Source organism: Eretmochelys imbricata, chromosome 10 (genome assembly GCF_965152235.1).
Source record: "Eretmochelys imbricata isolate rEreImb1 chromosome 10, rEreImb1.hap1, whole genome shotgun sequence".
NCBI classification, from domain to species: domain Eukaryota; kingdom Metazoa; phylum Chordata; order Testudines; family Cheloniidae; genus Eretmochelys; species Eretmochelys imbricata.
Window position 1 is genome coordinate 18,861,791 of NC_135581.1, and position 20,031 is coordinate 18,881,821.

The window sequence follows — 20,031 nt, forward strand, 5'->3', positions numbered from 1 at the left end:
CTCAGTAACAGTAAAACCTGCTTCTGCTTCTTTTTTGTCACCCTTTCAGCCTTGATGAGGGAGGCAGTCTTGTTGCAATCTTCAAATACTTCTGTGTAACAGGTCATTATTCTAATGCTCTCTCCCAAAACTGGAGAAATAAAGCCACTACAGGAGCATATTTATACACCAGATTTACAAAGCTATCTACGCTTCATGGTAGCTGGTCTTTACCATTTTCCAATCAACACTGGTTGGTATCTAATTGATTTTATATTATGTCCCTTACCAGAAGTGAGAATATCGTGTTTACTAGGGCAGCACAAAGAGGGCAGGCCTATTCTTATGGCTGTATTTAATACTGCTGCTAATCATGGAGATTAGGCTGAAACAATTACAACAGCTAATTAAAGAACAATGCGGTTTTTGGCATCTTTTCTCAGACAGCACTATTGGGAATTCCTAACTCAGGAAAAGCAGGGATAATTAAAAATCAAGCTCTGGTTTCCCCTGCACTGGCAGCTGGATCACGCCGATTAAACTGCAAATAAAACACATGAAACCAACACTTTGTAGTCTATTCAATTTCACTTAAAAAGGCTGTTTACTGATTCATAAACAGAGAAATAGTAAACAGCAAATTATTTAACTAAAGCCGGGTATGCAGTCTTCACTTGCATTTGCTTCATAGCTTACCAGTACTACCTTTTTGTGCAGTATGCGGGGCACTAGATGTTATAGGGCCTGATGAACCATTCAAATTGTTCAAGTTCCTTCAAAAAGACATTTTTGTTCAATAGGGAGAGATCTTGTAAAACCTCGCTGCAACTTGACCAAGATTTTCATAACCATTATGACATAAAAACTGGAAATTGCCTTTGTGGAAGGTGCAGTATTCTATAATAATGGGTTACAATGCTAGAAGACAACAGAGTTATGACATCATTGTAGGCTATGACTGCTGAACAAGGTAAGCTTTTGTTAATGATAGTTAAAGCAGCACTGTAAATACAGCAACTTTAATAAAAACAAAGCAACACTCAAGTTGTTAACGTTATTCACTTGTTATAAACCTACTCCAAAGCAGTGGGTTGGAAAGTTTGATGGAGACTCTTAATATTAATAGGGTTCAGAGTAGTAGTCGTGTTAGCCTGTATCAGCAAAAACAACAAGGAGTCCTTGTGGCACCTTACAGACTAACTAATTTATTTGGGCATAAGCTTTCATGGGCTAAAACCCACTTCATCAGATGCATGGAGTGAAAAATACAGTAAGCAGTATATATATTACAGCACATGAAAAGATGGGTAATAGTTTCAAGTTCTGCTCATGAAGGACCGTTGTGGGACAGGGTAAGGAGCTGTGAGGCACCAAAGAGAAAACATAGACAATGAAAAATTGAAACTTAAGGCCGCCTTCTGCACTGACTTTAATGGAATTATACTTAGGGTGAGAGCGTGCATATCATACAGTAAAAACGACAAGGAGTACTTGTGGCACCTTACAGACTAACAAAGGTGCCACAAGGACTCCTCGTTGTTTTTGCTGATACAGACTAACACAGCTACCACTCTGAAACATATCATGCAGAATAGTACATGAAGTTCAGATCTCTTAAGACACTACTCTGCATCCAGTTAATCTCTGTTGATAGCAGGCAGGTACACATACTGGATAGATAGTATTGTGGTTAAAGTATGACACTGGAAGTCATGAGACTGGATGGTTACTTTTGGCTCTGTGTCAGGCTTCTAGTGTGAGGTTCGCCAAGTCACTTAGGCCCACGGACTCCAAAGCATTTTTGCGTGCCTCAGTTTTTGGGTGTCCAGCTCAACATACCTACAACTTGCGTGTCATACGTGCCAAGCCCCTTGTAACTCCTGTGAGTGTCTCAAACTGGGCAACCAAAAATAAAGGCACCAGAATTAGACGCCACTCTTTAAAATATGGGTCTCAACATCTCTTGGCTCCAGACACCTCTTCTATAACATGGGCATGACCATGCTTTTCCAGCGTGTTACTTATGGTTTGTAAAACATTTTGAGAGTCTTAGATGCAAAGTGTGCTAGAAATACAAATGATCATTAGACAGATATAGGCCCCAAGTCCCTCCTGAACTGAACTCTTCTGGGCACATGGTGGGAAGAGGGCATCATCTCCTGATTCTTTGGTGCATCACCAGCACCTCTGGATCATTGGTGTCAGAGCAGCTATGGGGCTACTCTAATTTACACCAACTAGGGGACCTTATGTCAGTTGTTGCTGGTGTAACACAGATGTGCTCCACTCCACCTTCTCACACCTCCTTCATCCTGGCGCAGAGGGGGAGGATAGGAGGCAGCTACACCATTTTATGCCAACTAAGAGCTCTTCTATGTCAGAAGAATTCTCAACTGGCTAGTTTGGAGCTGATTCTACCCACCATTTTGCCCTGCCTGAGTAGGGCAAAGTCATCCGTACGGAAGGAGAGAATCTTGGCCATTTCGTGCATAGGCACAGACAAAAGAAAAACCAAGCAAACCTATTTCTTATTATTTTTAGAAACAATGTACTAAAACCACACAGCTGTTTACAGACAGCTATATACAACCCAGCAGATACACAATTATATTATTTACATTTATAGCTAAGGTACTCTCTTTCCAAGCTAACACCATAATGATGATCCCTAGATATTGCCATCTCCATTCCGTTTCAGTCACAGCAATCAAGCATTTCTTGAAATCTAAGCCACTCAATTCTTCAAATGCTGGCAAGGCTCTCGGAGCATGATTTAAAAGAACTGGGGATTTGCTAGTGCTTAGGTCAATACACAACAACTGTAGAATGCACAAACATGTCAGGTGAGGTGTGAAGGGTTATGCAGAAATATCCAATTACTTGCATTATGTTTGCTTAGTGTTTAGCAATCTGCCTGAAGGTTGTCACCACTCACATTCCCTGGGCCTGGGGTTTAATGCTCGGTCAAATAATCAGGAGATCGAGGTAGAATCTTCAAGCTCATACTGAGAAATCTTATACTTCATATAGTTATATAGTGGAGAATAGCAACATTATTCACCTTCACAAGATTCTAATAAATGCTCTTCCTTCATGTCAGGATGATACTGAAATAACAAGGCTATATCAAGATGCTTAAAGAAAAGGTGTTCATCACATTTTCCCCAGAGTAGAATTATTTCTTTTAATTCCAGAGATCCAAAAACAAACAATTGAGAGAAGAGGTCTGCATCATCCTCTTATCACCGCAGGTGTTTTGTTAAGGAAATGTGTATGGGTAATAGGAGTTCCTGATATTATACCAGGTATGCCATCAAGGAAAAAAGTTTTCTAAGGCTGGGCCTGCATTTCAGCTTCTGTGCAGAATGCACTCTTGAAAGGGTGGTCTAAGCTGCAGCAAATCTGTCAGGGAAAAATCAGCACAGAGACCAAAGAAAGGGGAAATACAGAGCATTCACCTGTATTTTCAAGCCACAGAGCTGTGGCAAGGTGTCAGGGTCACAATTTGGATTGTTGACTCAAGTTGATTAGAGGAAGAGTAGGAAGGGTATAAATTATGGCCTCTGTGAAGAATCAACCCCAGGGTCAGCACAACTGTGTTTAGAAGGCAATTGACTGCTTTGTGCCCAGGTATAGAGGTGTTCCAAACTCTGGATTTGCTTATATTTCCTATGGAAAATATTCTCATAATAATAGATCACTGGCAGCCGAATGAGAGAGGTTTTTTAACCACTATCATTATGGGTCAGCCACAAAAGAAAGAGATGCTACCCTTCGTACTTTCAGCAACAAAAATGCTAGGATGGTAGAACGGTATTTTTGCCAAGCCATTCATTAAAGTCTCATCAGAAGGTTTGGTTCTTTTTTTATAAATATATACCTCCATTTAGATTTCTGAACTCTGGATGAGATTTTCCTAGCCGATGGGAGGATTTCATGGGGCTAAATCTCCCAGTCAGCTTTGAAAATCTCCCCCACGGTCTACAGAGCCTCCTGTCTTCTTAGGGCATGGCTACACTTGCAGATGTAGAGCGCTGTGAGTTAAACCCGCCTTCATACAGTGCAGTAGAGAAAGCACTGCAGTCTGTCCACACTGACAGCTGCAAGCACACTGGAGTGGCCACATTTGCGGCACTTGCAGCCGCATTGGAAGCGGTGCATTGTGGGCAGCTATCCCACAGAGCACCTCTTCCCAGTCTGACACTGTGGCTTGTGGGAAGGGGCAGGGAGTGCGGGACATTCTGGGTCCTGTCCCAACACCCCGGGAGGCATCGGTTCGCATCCCAGCATTCCCTTTGCTTCCATCCACATTTAGTGCCATCTTTCAATGGTTTTTGTACTACGCGCTCTGTCTTCCCTTTCGGTCTGCGGGAATGGAGCCTGAACTGCTGAGGAATATGCTGACGAGTCTCACCAGCGCATCATGTTTGGCAGTCGAGTTATTCCTTAAGAATCAAACAGTGAGGTCTCCGACAATGATATCGACTCGAGTAACGCAAACGACACGAGTTTGCTTGTGGCATTCACGGACACTTTCACCACCAAGGAAAGCCGCTTTTGGGCTCGGGAAACAAGCACTGAGTGGTGAGATCACATCGTCATGCAAGTCTGGGATGACGAGCAGTGGCTGCAGAACTTTCGGATGAGAAAAGCCACTTTCATGGGACCGTGTGAGGAGCTCGCCCCCACCCTGCAGCGCAAGGACATGAGATTGAGAGCTGCCCTGAAGGTGGAGAAGCGGGTAGCTATTGCAATCTGGAAGCTGGCAACTCCAGACAGCTACTGATCGGTCGCTAACCAGTTTGGAGTGGGAAAGTCGACCGTTGGAATCATGTTGATGCAAGTTTGCAGGGCCATTAATTGTATCCTGCTCAGAAGAACCATGACTCCAGGTAATGTGCATGACATTGTGGCTGGCTTTTCACAAATGGGTTTCCCTAACTGCAGAGGGGCAATAGATGGAATGCATATTCCACTTCTGGCACCAGCCCACCTAGCCTCCGAGTATGTTAATAGGAAGGGCTATTTCTCTATGGTTCTCCAGGTGCTTGTGGATCACCGTGGGTGTTTCATTGACATTAACACAGGCTGGTCCGGAAAGGTGCATGGCGCACGCATCTTTTGTAACACTGGCCTGTTCAGGTAGCTGCGACTTTTTTCCCAGACCAGAAGATCACCGTAGGGGAAATTGAAATGCCCATTGTGATCCTTGGAGACCCCGCTTACCCTTTGATGCCGTGACTCATGAAACCCTAAACAGGGAGCCTTGACAGCAGCAAGGAGTGGTTACAACAGGCTGAGGTTGTGCAGAATGACTGTGGAGTGTGCTTTTGGCCATTTAAAGGGTTGCTGGTGCTCTCTGTATGGGAAGCTGGACCTGGCCGATAACAGCATCCCCGCAGTTATATCCGCATGCTGTACCCTCCATAACATTTGTGAAGGGAGGGTGAAAGATTCACTCAGGCATGGAACTCGGAGGTTCAACACCTGGAGGCTGAATTTGAACAGCCAAATAGCAGGGCTATTAGAGGGGCCCAGCGCAGGGCTGCAAGGATTAGAGATGCCTTGAGGGAGCAATTTGAAAGCCAACAGTAATGTCTGGCGTGGTGCCCTGCACGGGGGTGAACTGCAGTAGGAGTCTGTGTTTGCTACGTATGCTACACTGACTTGCAGTGCCTGTTGCTTTCCTGGGCTAAGGTTTCTTTTATGTTATGCAGTAATAAAGAATGTTTTCAAAGCCAAAAAATCAATTTCAAAAACAGCCACGCCTTTGTGCCACGCTCTGAGAAGATCTCCCCTTGCGAGGACTTGAGAAGTGAATTTAGTATTAATGAAAGATGCTGCTTTGGCAAGCATGGAAATTAGGAATTCCTCTGTATTTATCCCCAGCACCCTGGCTGTCCCACCACTGAGCCTCAATCCTAATCAGTGGGGCAGATCCTCCACTAGTTACCAATGCAGCATCTTTCCCTTGTATTAAATTAATTTGTCGAACACTTGACCTGTCAAGTAGTCAGATCCAAAGAAAGATCTGGCTCTTTGTGTCTAGATGTTTATTCAATGCCCATCCCTCCCATGTCTGAGTACTTAGGGTGAGAAGAGAATTCATTCTTAAAGCTCATTCCGTCTTGACTTCTCTGCTGAGAATATCAACAAAACAGCAATTCTGATGGTTGTTCCTATGACCTTTACTCAGCTGCACTGTACAAATGTAGTGTTTTCTAATACTAGTTAGATTATTAAATGTCTAATTTTAAATTACAGAGTTTGTGGAATGCGGAAATGCTGCATCTTGCATTTTCTAACTTCTTGTGTTAAAATTTGCAGCCGCAAATTTCTATACTATCGTTAACAGGTGAAGCCTAAGAAATAAGGTTTGCATGCATGTTTCTTGCAAATTTAGAAGATATCCAAGTAGTGATCATTATAGTTAAGTTGAAATCAGACTTTCAACATATCCTCTTTTTTCAGTTATTTATAACTTTCTTAAAGAGGTATATTAGTCAGAAATGTTCCAAGTTTTTTGGACCATCTCTAACTCTAAGCTATTGAGCTTTTAATGTTCAGAATTTTAAATCTTCTGAATCAGTTTTACCTGACTTGAAAGCACCAGATTGAGGTCCCAAACAGGAATCGGTTGCCAAACTTGAGGGCAAACCTGTCAAGACCGAACATTGGGTTAGTGAAGACTGATCGGCCTGCCAACCCTGGGAGGAATGCTGAAATGGCGGCTAGGTGATCCTATATCGATGAGACCGAAATGCCCTGCTACTTTAAACGTAGCAGATAATCCAAGATGAAGTGTACTGATGACTGCATCAGAGAGGTATGACTCCACGAATACCAGATTGAGAATCTCTTCTGCTTAGCCAGGTGGGTGTCCCTGGTGGATGGTTTCCTCCTGCAAAGGAGAAACTCCCTAACAGGTTCCGAGCATGTTAGCTCTAACGGGTTCAACCATGAAGCTTCCAAGCCGTGAGGTGGAGAGATTCAAGATTGGGATGCTGGAGCCAGCCATGGTCCTGGGTGATCAGGTCCAGAACAAAGGGCAGGATGAATGGGACAGCTCCAGAAGCAGTGTTGGTGGGGCCAGGCTAGCGCTATCCGTATCACTGAGGCTCCATCCCTCCTGTCCTTGAGCAGAAACTTGTGGACAAGCAGAATAGGTGGGAAGGCAAAGAATGAGTGGTCTTTCCAGGGGAGGAGGAACATGTCTGCAAGTGCCCAGACTGTGATTCAGGAAGGACTAGAACTGCAGGCACTTCTTGTTGCTTCTCGTCGCAAACAAGTGGATCTGGGGAACTCCCCACCATTGGAAAATGTTCATCACATCTGGGTGAATGGACCACTTGCAGTTGTGGAAGGATCTGCAGAGATGATCCACCAGCTCATTTTGAGATCCAGGGACATACGATGCCTCCACGTGTAGTGAGGAGGCTATGCAGAAGTCTCAGAACTTGACAGCTTCCTGACATAGGGGAGAGGAGTGTGCTCCACCCTGTCTATTTATATAAAACATTGTTGTTGTCTTGTCTGTCCTGACTGACATACATCTCCCTTCCAAGTGAGCTTGGAAGGTCTGGCATGCCAGACGAACTGCCCTCAGCTCCCTGACGTTGATGTGAAATGAGAGCTCTGCTTGGGACCAGAGGCCCTGACTCCTGAGCTCTCCCAGATGCACTCCCCACCCTATCGCTGACGCGTCGGTGACCAGAGACAAGGAGGAATGTGGTTTGGAGAAGGGCACCCCCGTGCACACCACTTGTGGATCAAGCCACCATTGGAGAGATTCAAGAGCCTGTGGTGTGAGCATGACTACCTTGTCCAGACTATCTCAGTCGATATGCCGATGCCAGCCAGGCCTGGAGAGGTCTGAGCCTCAGCCTCATTTGTTGTACTACATACGTACAAAACGCCATGTGTCTGAGGAGCTTCAAGCAATTCCTTACTGTGGTGGTATTGCCTGAAGCCCTCTATAACGTCATGAATTGTCTGAAAACAAGACTCTGGATGGAAATCTAACACTGCCCCATAGACTCTATTTTCTGAGCCGGGGGTAGAGTTGACTTTTGTATGTTCAGCAGGAGACCTAGCCTGTCAAAGGTAGACCTTATCATGCTTACATGTTGTTTCACTTGTGTCTTGGTGCGGCCCTTGATCAACCAGTCATCGAGATATGGGGATACCTGCACCTGCCTTTTTCTCAGGAAGGCGGCTACGACTGTCATGCACTTGGTGAACACTTGAGGGGCTGCTGACAGGCCGAAAGGGAGGACTGTAAATTCGTAGCGAGTGCAGCCCACTACGAATCTGAGGAACCTCCTTTGGGACGTGACTATCAAAATGTGGAAGGATGCGTCCTTCAAGTCAAGGGCAGCATATCAATCCCCTGGATCCAGGGAAGGGATAATGGTGGCCAAAGAGACCATCTGAAACTTTAATTTCTTCATGAACCAGTTGAGGTTGTGCAGGTTGAGAATGGGTCTGATACCCTCTTTGGATTTCGGGATGAGGAAGTACCAGGAGTAAATCCCTTTACCCCTTAGTTCCTGTGGAACCTCGTCTACTGCTCCTGCTAATAGGAGTTTTTGCACCACCTGCATTAGGAGTTGCTCATGAGTAGGGTCCCTGAACAGGGACGGGGAAAGGGGGGGAACTGAACTGGATATCCCAGTTCTACTGTACATAGTACCCAGAGGCCTGAGGTAATTTGGGACCACACACAGTAGAAATGGGATAAATGGGCTGAGGAAGGTGGTGGTGGATCCAGGATTTGGGTTGGTGTGTCACCCCTGGACACATCTTCAAAAGGCCTGCTTAGGACCGGGGGGGCTGTCTCACTGACCCCAACCCCCGGTTGGAAGGGGGTTGAGATGATCAACGCCTGTGAATTCTGCCCTGTCTTCTGTTAAAGTCCTGCCTAGGTTGTCCCTGATAAGGGCACGGCGTAGACTGGGGCTTAAAGTGTTTCTGCCGTGTAGCAGGTGTATGCAGCCCTAAAGAACATAAGAACGGCCATACCGGGCCAAACCAAAGGTCCTCCTAACCCAGTATCCTGTCTTCCGACAATGGCCAATGCCAGGTACCTCAGAGGGAATGAACAGAACAGGTAATCATCAAGAGATCCATCCCCTATCACCCATTCCCAGCTTCTGGCAAACAGAGGCTAGGGACACTATCCCTGCCCATCCTGGCTAATAGCCATTGATGGACCTATCCTCCATAAATTTATCTAGTTCTTTTTTGAACCCTGTTATAGTCTTGGCCTTCACAACATCCTCTGGCAAGGAGTTCCACAGGTTGACTGTGGGTTGTGTGAAAAAATACTTCCTTTTGTTTATTTTAAACCTAGTGTCTATTAATTTCATTTGGTGGCCCCTAGTTCTTGTGTTATATGAAGGAGTAAGACTTTAATGTGGCTTGGGAATCCTTTAAGCTATGTAGTTTCAAGTTAGTCTTTTCTGAAAATAGAGTCAAACCCTTGAACAGGAGATCCTGAATTGTCTGTTGGACCTCACCCGGGAGGCCCGAGTTCTGAAGCCAGGGAACAACGACGCATGGCTATCACCAAGGACACGGTGCAGGTTGTTGAGTCCGCAGACTCCAGCAAGACCTGCAATGAGGCCCTTGCCACTGCCTTACCCTCATCCACTCAGGCTGAGAACTCTGCCTTGGAGTCTGCTAATACAAACTCCTTGAATTTTGTCATTGCATTCCAGGAATTAAAATTGTATCAGTTGAGGATCACCTGCTGGTTAGCAATGCAAAGTTGGAGCCCCCCAGTGGAATACACCTTCCCAATGAAGAAATCCAGCTTCTCTGTGTCCTTTGCCTAGGAAGTAGGCACTTTTTGCCCCTGCCTCTCCCACACATTTACAGCCGCCACCGCCATCACCACCAAATCCAGTGGGGGTAGGAGGGTGAAAAGGTACTCGTAACCCTTTTGATGGCACAAAGTACTTCCTTTCCACCCCCTTCACTGAGGAGGTCAGAGAGGCCAGCGTCTGCCACAGGGTCTTAGTGGTCTCTTGTATAGTTTTTATGAGAGGTAGCGCTACCCTCGTGGGACCAGCAGATGTCAAAAGGTCCACCAGAGGGTCTGACAACTAAGTGACCTCTTGCACCTGGAGCCCCAGATTTTGAGCCACCTGTCTTAGAAGCTCCTGGTGGGCTCTATTCTCAGCTGGGACTGGTGCTGAGGATGTTCCTGCTACTGCCTCATCAGGTGAGGGCAGAGTGGCTCGCCCTTCGGAAGTGACCAAGAGGGATCTACGTGAAAAGGACCCCCAGGATTGAGGGTACGTCCACGGGTCCAAAAGGGCCACTGTACTGGCATTTGCCACTGCGCTGGCCACAGCACGGGTGGGAAGGACTGTCCCATCTCCGGTCTCTGGGGGTGCCGCTCTAACTGGTGCCGGCTCCTCTTAGAGACCTGACTGCTCTTCGAGTCTGACACTGATTACTCTGAGTGCGGAGACCATGGCGGGGTGGTGCCAGACGGCGCCAGGGTGAAGAAGAGAGGTGCCATGTTATCTCTGGCTTGCCTCCGGATGGCACCTTAGGTCTTTGCGGTACCGGAGGCTTAAGGGCCAGTGCCCTCTCGTGCCTATCAGGCGAGTGCGGAGCCGTTAGAGCTATGAGGTCCCTAGCTGCCTCAAAGGTCTCCAATGTGGAGGGGAGATCTAAGTCCTCCACTTGGCCCGCTTCTACTGGCGCCAGACTCAACGAACCCCTCTGTGGGCCCAGATTCAATGGCACCGCCTCAGGCATGGAAGAGGCAGACGGCCCGGCACGGGTCACATTCCGCATACAGGCTCACGCTCAGTCATATGAGTGGGTGAGCGCCTTCTGTCAGTCTTCCTGTGCTTTTTGTGAGGCAGCAGCAATTCCAAGGAGTGCCAAGTCTCGGCACGCGCAGAACTCTTCGGTGCTGGGGAGTGAGGGTGCTGAGGGTCCATGACCAAGAATCCTTCCTCGGTGCCGGAACCTCCCTGATCAAGGCCGGTGCCCTGTGCACTAACGCCAAAGTACACGGTGCTAGATCCATAATGCTCGACTCCGATTGTGCATGAAGGACTGCCTCCATCAATAAAAGTTTCAGTTTATGGTCCTTTTCTTTCTTGGTCCTGGGACAGAATCCCCTGCAGATTTTACACCGATCTAGTAGGATTCCCTCAAGCACTTTAAAGCAGGATGTGTGCACGTTGCCCTTTGGCATAGGCTTCTGGCAGACCCCACACACCTTAAACCCTTGGGACCGAGGCATGCCCCGGTCCCAGGAGGGGAAGGGAACAGGGAAGGGGACCCAGGTTAAAGAAGGGGGTTAACTGAAAACTACACTATTACTAAGAACTAACCACTATTTAAACTATTTACAGATAAAAATTAAAGTGCACTAGTGGATAAGTCGAGAATGAGCGAGAGAGAACGCTCCAATGACCATCACTGGTGGTAAGAAGGAACTGAAGAGGCGGCAGGTCGGCAGGGCCCTATATGTGGCGCCATGAAGGTGCAACTCCAGAAGGTGCCTGGGCAGACCCGACGGGTCCTGCTAGAGAAAAAACCTTCCGGTGACTTTGCACCCGGGTAGCACACACCTACTTGAAATTAACATGAGCAAGCACTCAAAGAACAAACATTTCATGTGCAAATTTTAAATTCACCTTCCTTGAGCACTACTGCCAGTAAGAAATCAAACACAAATGGAATATAATGGAAACAAATTCATTTAAAACTGAACAAATATTTGTGGAAAATGTTTGCTGAATTAGGGCTTTCATGCACAAAGTACTTAAGTACGTGCATAGCTTTTGAGCAAAGATGATGTTAGCAAGTTTCTGGAGTTCGTTCTGGGGAATTCAGTGCATGGCGGGTCATCAAGGATTGCCATCTGGCTGAGCTGGAGTCATCCAACCCTGATTAGTAGAACTACTCACATGCTAAGTGCTTAGCTGAGTTGGAGCCATTTTGCCCCTTAATTAAGAAATATACCTCACAATTTTTTCAAGCAGTAATAAAGTTATGCAATGGCAATAATTTCCTCTCAAATAGCAAGACAAAGCACAGGTCTAATTTCAGCACAAGGCTGGTGACCGTGTTTGTGAACAGAAAAATCACAGTGATCCTCGAAGCAAAGCAGCACAAACAGGATGTACCCTGAAATGTGTTTCATGCACCTAAGACTAATTCTGATACTCCTGTTATTGCAAAGAAAGACAGTAGTGAAAATAAAGCCATGCAGAAAATGTCCTATTCAGCCTATAGATAAACTCTATGTTTATCTATAGAGACCAAAATGAATTACCACATTTTTTTAAGCAGAAGAGACCTGAGTCATTACTAAAAAAAAAGAAATCAGAGTTAATAATGACAAATATCAATGTTAAAAACAAACGAAGAGGGATGGAGGAGGGGGGGTGGGAAGTCTCACAACCATGAGTGCCTACTACAAGGCAGCCTGTAAAAAGCAGGGCAGACACCCAAACTGGAGTTGTGTTCTATTATTACAGTTCATCAAGCCAGTAGAAATGTGAACTCCTAAAGTACTGCAATAATCTTATAATTGAGTCACACAGACAGTCTATCTTGCCATCCAAACAAGCTAGACTATGTGATAAATGGTCACTTACACCAAAAATCACAAATATTTCAGGTTACACCCGATCCCAAGAGATCAGGCACTCATCCAGGTCGATTTTCATCCTAGATCTCACACCAAAGACAATGCTGGAAGTCAATTCTATAGTAAACTAACTATTAGCTGAGAAAAAGAAATGAGAGTTATTGAGAAGTTAAAGCAGGTAAAATATATGTATGGGTGAGTCACAATCTATAAATCCAAATGGTAACAGTGATGTAGTAAAATCTGCCAGTTTCCCAAAAGGCTCTCAGGGCTATTTAGAATGGCCATCTTTTCATTCAGTTATTCTGCCCTGTTAGAATCCAAAAAATCCAGAGATGAAAATTTTTTCCTTGTGTCCATACTTATAGCTTCTTCTCACAGAAAACAAGCTGACAGGGTCACTATCCTCGTGGGCTCTTTCTTTGATTAGAGAGAGAGGAATACATTTAGAGAGTCTTTGATCTCTAATCATCACACGCAATGACCACTTGCCTTCAAAGTCACAAAAATTAGCACTTTCCTTTTACAGTTCTTAATTTGAATTACACACGGCTTTTTTCTTGTTTGATGGGTTATTTAGTTACAGGCGTATATACAACATAAAATGTTTGCTATTACATTAGAACAGGATACAGATAAGTGAAAACAATGCATGCAGCATCCCATCAGTTTCTATGAAGTTTAAACACCAAATATATTCTTATGCATTTAACAATCACTTTGATCTATACTAATATACAATTGAATTGGTCTGGCTTCCAGCTATGCATTGGTAAGTGTTCAGTGAGGCCTAGGGCTTTGGCATGCGCAGGCATGTGGTCTGCAAGCGTCACAAGGGGAAACTTAGGGCATGTCTACACTACAAAATTAAAATCAATGTAACTTCCATCAGCATACATTCATCACAGTAATTCGTTACTTGTGCATGTCTACACTTCACTCCTTGGGTCAGCAGTGCGCTTCCTCACCAGGAGTGCTTGTACTGATTTACTGTCAGGGTAAGGCATTGTGGGACGGCTTCTGAAAGCCAGTAACACTCAACATAAGCAACGCAGCATCTACAATGACACGCCGTTGACCTCACTACATCAGCATTGACTCTATGCCACTCGTGGAGGTAGAGTTATTAAGTCAGTGTAGTGGGGGCAGTTATGTCGGTGGGACCAAAATTTTTGTGTAGATACTTCCATAGTTAGGTTGATGTAAGCTGCCTTGCGTCAACCTAGCTTTGCAGTGTGGACCAGGCCTCAATGGCTAACATTAGAAGAAAAAACACAGGCTTTCAGGGCTGCATCATTTAAACTGGGGAAGGGGGAGGTCAGGATAATTTAAAAATTAGCAAACCTCAGCTTTGCTAAAATATTCTTCCAGGTGGAGCGTATCAGCACCAGCCAGCAAGCCTCCAGCTCAGCCAGATGGCAATCCTTGATGACCCACCATGCACTGAATTTCCAAGAACGAACTCCAGAAGCTTGCTAACACCATCTTTGCATGACTGGCAGCACCATCATTTTTGATGATCCCTATAAAGCTTAAAATTGTCAGGTGAGGTTTGCCAACTTCTTGATTGATTTTTTGCAGAGCCAAGCTTGCCTGCTGGTGGCCCTTGGATCTCTGCTCCCATGCCGTTTCCACTGCTTGATGTGAAACAACCTTAGTGCAAAAAACAGATACATTTTTGAATGCTGGGGACATCTGGCACCTGAGCATGTGGCTGCACCAGCAACATGGTCAACAGTGAGGGACTAAAATGTTCAGGCAGTTATGCTGGAATAGAACTTGCCAAAATCTGGCTCTTATAAATACACAAACATTTCCCACAGCTGACCTAGGTAAATTAAAGTAATGAATTAGTTACACACTGCCAGAAAATAGCAGGAAGAGGGACTAACAGGGAGACAAAATGAGGCACCATATGTAATGACACATGCCGCACAAAACTTGATTTTAATTGGAGGGATGAAGGGAGAGAGCAATGAAGTCACCTTACAGTTAGATATTTTTCAATCTACCCTCTTAGTAAGATTTTTCCCCAGAAAGAGAGGACTCCCCTTCCTATGAGGTCAGCCGTAATTATTCTGCACATCCTCCTGGTGTAATAATGGTGAATAATGCTCCTCTGTCCAACTTCCATGTTATATAAATAAGGCCTTGGCCTTGCTACCTCTTAACATGATACAATAATAGTTTAATATTGATCAGCTGCTACACCTTCTTTGTGCTCCATCTGAAATTAAAGTTCAATCTGAAGCAAAATGTGACACTAAACAAGAAGAGTTCTGATTTGTCTGCTAAATAGGAGCATGTTGCTCTGATCTTTTCTAACATTACCACCTACAGAGGTCACCCTTTAAGGACCTACTAGCTTGCCTTACATCAATAAAGTTACCTCAGTATTTTTCGTCTTCCCTGCCCTAACTACAGGGAAGGTCTAGGGAAATTTAACGCTTAAGGGTGACTACTGTTGTGTATTTTCTGTCTTGCCTGATCTTCCTCAGTGGCACAGTTAGCAATCTGCATAAATCTGACTGAGCCTTCCTAAATACAGCACATTGATGTTAATGAATTCCTTTTGATAAATAGCCAGATTAGGTTATAAATGTGCTGGAGCTTCCAGGTAAAAAGGCCTTGATAATAATACTTTGTACATCTTCAGCAGTTCTCTGCCCATGCACTCAAACTGCTCTACAATTGAGGTAGGGAAGTTCTATAATCCCAACAGAGATGGAGGAAATGAGGATGGTGGGGCAGGAATTAAGTGACTTCACCAAGGAGACACAAATCTGTGGCAGAGTTTTCACTCTGTTTTGAACTGCATACCCTCTTAGAAGTTAAATAAGATAAGAATGTTAACAGTTTACTATCTCTATTCCACTTTTAAAAGGTCAAGTTATGAAATATACAGGTATATGCCCAATCTATTTCATTGGAATAAATGAACTCAGGAAATGATGTCAGTTGTCTAACTGATGCCAGAAATAAAAGTCAATGACCTCCAATTATTCCAGCTCAGAAGTACCATGTTTCTGAATTTTCAAAGTCAAACGAATAGACAGCATGCTTAGAAAGGTTACCATGAATCTGATCTGGTACTTACTGATAAAGCTTCATTGATTTGTTCTTTTAATTGATTTTTGCCTTTTTCTGTTAGTTACGCTGAACTTTCTCAAATTTATAAGGCGCTTTATATCTAGCTACTGTACATCACAAGAAAGATGTGAACAATTAAAAGTTCAATAGTTAGGTCCCAATAAAAGAGCTTGTCCGATAGCCATCAAATTCTGCATGTTCCCAGTTTGTAGAGAAGCCAGATATTGTTAAAAGGGACACTGTCAATTTGACAGTTAGGTAATTTATCTAGCATTTCAAGCAGTTACAGGTACTACACTTGACCATGTCCCCTGCCAATGTCACAGTTTTACAGGGTAGATTTAAATCACTAGTCAGGAAGACTCGATTTAATCATGGATTTCTACATAAAAGTGCATTCTTGTTGGTTGTGGTAACCTTAGTACATATTCTTCACAACTCAGAGATAGATGAGACCCAAACAGGGTCTCTTTTACAGCCGCTCCCATTACAGGTTTTCCCTTCTAGTGAGAGAATGGTATGCTAGATCTCAAATCAGTGAAGGCTACACTCAGAAAGACCTCAAGACTTCTGGAATATGCAGTTCAAACAGTTTCACTTTTCAGAGTAGCAGCCATGTTAGTCTGTATCCGTAAAAAGAAAAGGAGTACTTGTGGCTCCTTAGAGACTAACAAATTTATTAGAGCATAAGCTTTCGTGAGCTATTTATTTTCCACTGTATGCATCCGATGAAGTGAGCTGTAGCTCACGAAAGCTCATGCTCTAATAAATTTGTTAGTCTCTAAGGTACCACAAGTACTCCTTTAGTTTCACTTTTGTTTCTACTGCCTGTCCCTCCCTTCTCACATTTAACTCCAGACTACTTCTCCTTGTCCAGATCTATTCCTCCCCGAACAATCTTCTATTCATTGAACGTTTGAAACTTTGCACTTTTAGAGAGAGGTAAGGGATTGACTCTATGTACACAAATTTGCAGAGAGACAATAGGGTTGACGTCTGTTATTTCTCATCTCTATATATTAAATTTATTTATTTATTTTAAAACATTTTTGCTGTTAACAAGCATGTTATCTCTGGAGACCCAAATCCACAGTTTGAGAACTGCAAAACTAAGCATTTCTGATGGTATCTTCTAGACTTAGCACTGAGTCCCATTGGGTAGATAGAAAGATTAACCTAAATAATCTATACAGAAGCCCCTGGAACCCCATGAGATTGGGTCCCTAATCCATGAACTATTGAAACTCATTTACAAAACTTTTCTTTAACATTACATGAATATATTGTCTCATACTATAGAATTAGAATTTATAATCCCTATTCCATGATGAGATATCTTTGAGCTCTAATGTATCTTTAGATAGGTTTTTGTCCTCAAAAACCATTTTAATAAAAAAAAAAATCAGATTTAAAAATAAATTGGATTTTTTTTAAAATCAACCACTGATTTTTATCCACCCTGCAGTTTTACAAATCATATATTACTATTCTATTTTTAGGTTTTTTCTCCCAGTTGCTCTATGAAAGACCCACAAACACAACAATGGAAACCCACAGACTGACTATACAGGGGAAGCAGTAAAACCAAATATACACAAAGTGAAATTAAGTGAACAAAGTAAAACTGGAAACACAATTTTTTCCCCTCTAATCTTTTCTGATTTCCACAATGTTGATATTACTCACAACAATAATAGAAAAACACTTCAGGGAGAAAAGTGATTTTTAAGCTGTGTCCCAATAAAGGCAGGATTTCCTGTGAAGGCCTTTACTTATTCAAATAATCATCTTCCCTTTATCCAAATCCCTCCTAAGAATCTCACCTCTACTGTGAAGGCGACAAACATTTAGCTTTAAAAACTGTTAGTACTTTAACAAATGGAGTCATCATAAGATTCTGTTTATGTAACTACACCCAACCGCACCAACTCCCTCATTTGCTGTTTGTGTCTTGTCCAAAGACTAAACCATATGGGGCGGAGAGCATGTCTACCTATCTGTTCTGAGGGTATGATATAAATAATACTAAATGAGTAACATCAGTGCATTAAATGTGAGGCCTGACCTTCCAGAGATAACAGAAAATCTACAATACATTAGTTCCTGTCTAGGCCACTGCGACTTATTCTTGCACACACATAAGGAGAACTATTGAATATAAGGTACAGAATATGTTGATTATAAAGCATCAGTGGACTTCAAAAATAGGGAGCCCTTGGTGGAAAGGAGGATAAACTTGAATCAGTGCATGTAAAGTGGGAGATCTTCAGAGGGACGCAGAAGGAACTTCAGCTTTCCCACGCAGTCCAGCCCAAAGAAATATTTAGCTGTTCCTACAAGCCATTAGAGGGAGAAAGACCAGCTGTATAAAGCTCTGATTTACACACAGCAATTTCAGAGTCCAATCTTCTTACTGAATGTCATTATAATGAATTACAGAGCCAAGTGCATCACATAATGGACCCAATCCCACCTTCATGGAAGCCAACGGGAGTCTTGACAGTGGCTTCAGACTGAGCAGGGCTGGGCCTAATCTCAGATTCACCTAACACTGGAGACAACACCACAAAGGAGAAATGCCTTCGGAAGTTTCAGGATTTTGTAGGTTCAAGTCATAACATCAGAGTCTGTCCTCAGTTGCTGCTCTGCATCTCTACCAACTTCGTGCGAGGGTAGAATTTAACCCTTACTATTGTTTCAAATTAGACTTTTGTTTAATTTTTGTTCTAAAGAAAATATACATCACACGGGTGAGCTATAAACAGTATGTTATTTATACTGTGAACTCTAACAGGACTAATGAAGTAGTAAATGCCAATGCCAACTACCGTTCATCCTGATCCCAAGGATTATAGGCAATGATTGTATGGGGATATTATAGAAATGCTAATGTGCACATTTAGAAAAATATCATTAATCCAGATATTACACTGTACTTGTCAAGGGCAGGTTTCAGAGTAGCAGCCGTGTTAGTCTGTATCTGCAAAAAGAAAAGGAGTACTTGTGGCACCTTAGAGACTAACCAATTTATTTGAGCATAAGCTTTCGTGAGCTACAGCTTACTTCATCGGATGCATACAGTGGAAAATACAGTGAGGAGATTTTATATACACACAGAACATGAAACAATGGGTGTTACCATACACACTGTAACGAGAGTGATCAGGAAAGGTGAGCTATTACCAGCAGGAGAGCGGGGGGAGGTGGGGAGGGACGTTTCGTAGTGATAATCAAGGTGGGCCATTTCCAGCAGTTGACAAGAACAGTTGGGGGTGGGGGGAATAAACAAGGGGAAATAGTTTTACTTTGCGTAATGACACATCCACTCCCAGTCTTTATTCAAGCCTAAATTAATTGCATCCAGTTTGCAAATTAATTCCAATTCAGCAGTCTCTCGCTGGAGTCTGTTTTTGAAGTTTTTTTGTTGAAGAATTGCCACTTTTAGGTCTGTAATCGAGTGACCAAAGAGATGGAAGTGTTCTCCGACTGGTTTTTGAATGTTATAATTCTTGACGTCTGATTTGTGTCCATTTATTCTTTTAAGTAGAGACTGTCCAGTTTGACCAATGTACATGGCAGAGGGGCATTGCTGGCACATTATGGCATATATCACATTAGTAGATGTGCAGGTGAACAAGCCTCTGACAGTGTGGCTGATGGGATTAGGCCCTATGATGGTGTTCCCTGAATAGATATGTGGACACAGTTGGCAACGGGCTTTGTTGCAAGGATAGGTTCCCGGGTTAGTGTTTTTGTTGTGTGGTTGCTGGTGAGTATTTGCTTCAGGTTGGGGGGCTGTCTGTAAGCAAGGATTAGCCTGTCTCCCAAGATCTGTGAGAGTGATGGGTTGTCCTTCAGGATAGGTTGTAGATCCTTGATGATGCGTTGGAGAGGTTTTAGTTGGGGGCTGAAGGTGATGGCTAGTGGCGTTCTGTTATTTTCTTTGTTGGGACTGTCCTGTAGTAGGGCCCATTGTTTCATGTTCTCTGCGTATATAAAATCTCCCCACTGTATTTTCCACTATATGCATCCGATGAAGTGAGCTGTAGCTCACGAAAGCTTATGCTCAGATAAATTTGTTAGTCTCTAAGGTGCCACAAGTACTCCTTTCCTTTTTGTCAAGGGCAGCCACACAAAAATACTCAGCAAAAGTCACCCCTTATACTCTTTTATAGAAATTTATCTACAATACTTTAAATACAGTATTGTGTGTGTGTGCGCGCCCCCATATACAGAACATCTTTATAATCAACTAGTAGCTTGTAAAAAACACTTTTTAAATTTAAATTATAGTTTCAGTTGCTCTTTTGCTCTCCCATGATATTTTCCTCTTCTGATGA

General features: G+C 43.5%; 1 protein-coding gene across 2 annotated transcripts in view; it reads right to left on the reverse strand.

Annotated features, from left to right (window-relative positions):
• Positions 1–20,031, reverse strand: part of XYLT1 (xylosyltransferase 1) — a 311,032-nt gene that overhangs the window by 196,046 nt on the left and 94,955 nt on the right. Inside the window, exons 3-4 of one of the 2 annotated variants that reach the window (XM_077828347.1) lie at positions 10,104–10,150; positions 4,238–4,272 (exon numbers count right to left, since the gene is read on the reverse strand). The exons of the other annotated variant lie outside the window; for it this stretch is intronic. Of the exons in view, the coding sequence (XP_077684473.1) occupies positions 4,238–4,272; positions 10,104–10,150 (82 nt within the window). The remainder of the gene's footprint in view (positions 1–4,237; positions 4,273–10,103; positions 10,151–20,031) is intronic. 2 annotated transcript variants of the gene reach the window in all.